The 4791-nt window shown below is 30.0% G+C and overlaps 1 protein-coding gene across 1 annotated transcript in view; it reads left to right on the plus strand.

The window, feature by feature from the left end:
- The window catches only part of LOC111615810 (U2 snRNP-associated SURP motif-containing protein-like), a 14849-nt gene extending 12018 nt beyond the window's left edge, over positions 1 to 2831 (plus strand). Inside the window, exon 3 of the mRNA XM_023357246.1 lies at positions 2572 to 2831. Coding sequence (XP_023213014.1) covers positions 2572 to 2625 — 54 coding nt within the window. The 3' untranslated portion in view covers positions 2626 to 2831. The remainder of the gene's footprint in view (positions 1 to 2571) is intronic.
- Positions 2832 to 4791: the final 1960 nt, after the last annotated feature.

Below are 4791 nucleotides of genomic sequence, written 5' to 3' on the forward strand. Positions count from 1 at the left end.
TGCACCGTTCGACGACGCCATTGCTTAAGCTTGTTTTCGTCGCGGAGCGGTGCATCGAACGGCGGGTGCGTGTTTTCTGATAAGTTATTTTTCTGCGAAAAATTCACTGAACTTTGGAGACATCATTAATATAAATATAATTTTTATGGCAGTTAAATAATAAATGTTTTTTAGTAGGTCTGCTGCTCATTTAAACTCTACGGTTTGTGCAATATCCGCTATTGGTCTAGATTCAACCAATCCTGTTGCGACATGAGTTGGCGATGATGTTTTACTGTATTACACGAGTCTCTTTTAGCATGTTTATATGAACACGATCGCAATTTTTTTGCTGTGTTATACAAATCCGTATTATATGAACCTGTGCTATCGGGGGGGTCTACTGTACAAATCTTTATTGACAAGCAGGATAAAGGTCAAAAGATTCTACTAGGGTTCCAGTATATCTTTCATATAGTTTGCATTTTAACAATTATTAAATTTACAAATTTGTGATATATTATGTAATATTCTAAAACAAAATCTCTCTTGTTTTTTTTATTTAAACAATTAAATAAATTAAATAATTTCAAACACACGTTTAGTGATCAGCTACATCATGTATCTTCAGCATCATATTATTACAAATATTAAAAATGTCTACTTTGGAAAGCCAAATCTTTACTTGAATAATAAATGTTTTTCACCTGATCTTGGTAACCTCAGCTTACAATTCAAACTAAGGTTGCCCTGGAGCAGGATAAAAACAGTTATTATTCAGTTAACAGTTTATTATTCAGTTAAAAATTTCTCTTTCCAAAGTAGGTATTTTTAATAATCATAATATTTAGTGATACTATATAGTATCATTTTAAAGTTTGTCTTTTTAAGAAATGATTTTCAAAATTTTATATAGGCATTTTGATTTATGTAATATTTTATTCTATAGAAAATTACATGAAAAAACTTCTTTTTTAATCATAAAAAGAGATATTCTTTAGTAATGTATATCTGATGAGTTATTAAACAAATATAATACACACTGGTGTCCAAAATTAAAGTCCAAAACTATAATTTTGGCTATTTTATAAAAACTGAATCAAATATAACAATACTTGTATTGTGTGTTCAAATATACTTGAGAAACATTTAGCTAAAATGAAATTTTTGTATATTAGAAACTGGAAAGTTGACAAATAGGCAAATTAAGTTGTCACCGTAAATGTAGCCAACAATGCATTGGGCATTTCTTGTTCTCAGACAGAGCAAGAAACTTTTCATTGCATTCAAAATGCTTTCCCTGTGACTCACACACATATACTCAATTAAATGTGATGGAAAGTCATATGACAACTGGAAGCTTCAGTTTCAGGCCCAGATCATATGACAACTGGAAATACAGTCTCAGGCCCAGATCACAAGGGAATTGAATATCCACATTAGAGTGGTTTTTTTTTGCTAAGGTAACAGTTTGGTGAGACTGGTGATAAATCAAGAGGACCTTACCAAGGTTGTCCAAGGAGTACAATGCTAGGAAGATTATATTTGGCTTTAATTGTGAGTTTGCATACTTTCATACAACTATCTTCAGAGATCTTCGTAGATACTGGAATAAATGTATCATGGAAAAACCGTATCATGGATTCTTGATGTAATTTCATCTAGAGGAAATAAAGAACTCATTATTCCTTTCAAATATCAGAGAATGGGACTCTTCGAGATGATGGTTTATTGGGGTGGGGTGGCATCATGATAAATGGTCACATACCTTTTCATATAACTATATACAAACAAGACCAAAAACATTTGTGTTTTGATTTAATTTTTTTTTTTTTTTTTTTGATTTTGCTGGAATATAGAAAGTATTTTAATGGATGATAGTGGTCAACTGTAAAAGGCTTAGGCTATAAATGAATTTCTATAAAGTGATAATATATATATATATATATAGAATGAACTGGCCAGCCATTCTCCAGATTTGAATTTAATAGAGAATGATTGGGATTACCTTGGAGGGCAGATTTTATCTCATCAACCTTGCCCAGAAGTTAAGAATGGCCCTCATTGAGGAATTCCTTGGACTAAGAGGTTATAAATGGCCTGTTTATGATTGTTTTATCATCACCAGTCTTGTATATTCATAAGAAGTCATCATATTCCTTTATTAAAATAATAAGTCTCAAATTTGAGTTTTAAAGGTATGACCCTAGATATGAAAACTGTATACATACTTTTTTATTGTAATAAAATATTTATTACCTTTACAGTTGTACATCTTTACGTCCAAAATTTTTTACTTCCTATCAGGCAATTTAATATTATTTTTGAAAACATCTTCTGGACTTTAATTTTGGACATCAGTGTTATTTACTTATAAATTACTTGATAAGTATTGAATGTAACTATAAAGTTATTTATTTGAACGACAATATATCTTTTAATATGAAAATCTTTATTTTTGATACTTTTTGATTTTTTTTTATTATTTTTCTTATTTATTTAATTCATTTTCTATATTGTTTATGATTAAATATTATATAATAACATTTTGCTCTTCCTACCCTTTTTTGGTGTCTACCGACCCTTCTGCAGATATTAGCGAATGCTGTTGTCAAAGTGGTTATCCCAACCGAAAGGTACTGGTAAACTTGACTAATTCTCTCATCATATATAACTGATATTCCTCCTTTCTTCATTCATCCTTTAAATATTCAATGGATGATTTCATTAAATCAAAAAATTATTATTATTTAAATACATTTTTAAATCGGTGCGGGAAGTTAAAATCTTTCATTTTCTTAATTTTGAGACATTTAATAAACGTGTTATTAAATGCTTTGAAATTAAGGAAAATGAATTCTTTGAAAAATTTTTAATTGGCACAATTTAAAATATTTCATACAAAGCTTTTCTTTGGCTAAATATATTTTTATTTCTAGTTCAAAAACAATTTTTTTTAATGTATTCAAAAAATTTTTAAATTTAATGATAAAAATTATAGAATAATCTAAAAAAATTTTTACACATTAATTATTTTTAAAAAATTTTATGATAATTAAATCTACTAAAAAGTTTTGAAATAAAATTTTTATAGTGTATAAGGTTGCAAAAAAAATTTTTTTTACATTTAAAATAAATTTTTAATTGGTTATTAGATGATTTCTTCAATTGTAAATTTTATATATATTTTACTCTATTACTGCATTATTTAAAATATTTTATATTTACAATTATTTAAGATTAATAAACAGTTAAGTTTAAAAGACTTTATAGTTTAAAGCTAGAGATTTTGCTGAAATTATAAGAGTTGATCAGAAAGTAAGTTTATAGTATCCATAAATCAACGTTTAGGATTTTAATGGAATGAACTTAAAATGCATAATAAAGGTGTCTTGGTGCACTTCAACATAGTTTCATTGAAATTAATTGAGCCTGTGATATATAGAATGTACAGGACATACCTCTTTTTACATCAGCCATGCTATGATAGTACTTCTGATGACTTTGTCATGAGTGATATGACATTTTGATAAGTGCTTTTTTTAGGACAGGAAGTAAACAAAATCTGTTAAGTCTGCTCACATGGTCACTGGATGGCTTTCTACATATCTCGTGTAGCTTGTGGTTTGAATAATACTTAAAGGTATAATTAATGTAGTCCAAGTGGGAAGGTGGGCGAGTTTGTTGACAAGGAGTTGGCCATACACAAGCGTTTAGATAACTCAACAAATTTTAATGGTAAAACTAATGGGTTACATGAGAACGACTACAATCAGATTACAAATAACTAATATCTTTATCCAATACTAAATTCAGTAGTGGCATAGCCTATTGAGGAGCTATCTACTTAACTTCTAAATAACTAAGAGAGTTTACATAAATCATTCTCAAGTATAATACCTCTAACCCCCGTATTCACCAACACGAGTTAAACAGAGAGTTGACGAACTCGAGTTTAGATGTAACTCGAAGTCAGATTACGAGTTACTCTTCTTTCGTATTCAGATAAAAATTTAACTCTAGAGTTTCGCTACTTTAGAGTTAATATTTTAAAACAATCCTGCGTTCGAGATTAAACAAGTCTTCTTTCGTAAGCAGAGTTTTGGTTGAAAGCAAACACGTGTATGAACCAGGGAGGAGACGAATAGAATAGAATAGAATAGAAACACGTGTAGAAAATGGCGGAAAGTGAAATGGAAAGCAGTGCACGCCGTAAATTTTCTAATTTTGAGAAGGAAATTCTACTTGAATTAGTCGAAAAATATAAATCGATCATTGAAAACAAGAAAACAAATGCGATTTCTTCCAAACAGAAGAGAGGCACATGGGTAGAACTAACAAAGGAGTTCAATGGTATCCCGGGTGTCACCCTTAGAAAAACCAAACAGTTTTTGGACTGTTATAAGAATTTAAAAAAGAAAGCTGTGAAAGAACAGGCACAAAAAAAAAGCCGAATTATTTAAAACAGGAGGAGGAAACCAATTCGTTCTAATAGGTTTCTTACGCTCTCTTTTGGCAAACGATATCGACATAGAAAGTCGTAATCGTCCAATTGTTCGAGGTCATTTCTTCTTGGAGAAATAATCCGCCGACTTCTTCTTCCATACGATCTATATAACCTAAATATTTCAGATTTTCTAGCATCTCGTCTTCGTCGAATGTCGCCATTTTTCTCTGAAATAGATCGCTTTGCGCAGGCGTCAAACCTAGAGTTATCGTCTACTCGCCGATTTTCTAGAGTTAGAGTTAGGGTTATTGTGTTTGACTCGAGATTCGGAGTTGGTGAATACCAATTTACCAGTAACTCGAGAG

Source organism: Centruroides sculpturatus, unplaced genomic scaffold (assembly GCF_000671375.1).
Source record: "Centruroides sculpturatus isolate CEXI.00-Female unplaced genomic scaffold, Cexi_2.0 scaffold2606, whole genome shotgun sequence".
Lineage (NCBI taxonomy): Eukaryota > Metazoa > Arthropoda > Arachnida > Scorpiones > Buthidae > Centruroides > Centruroides sculpturatus.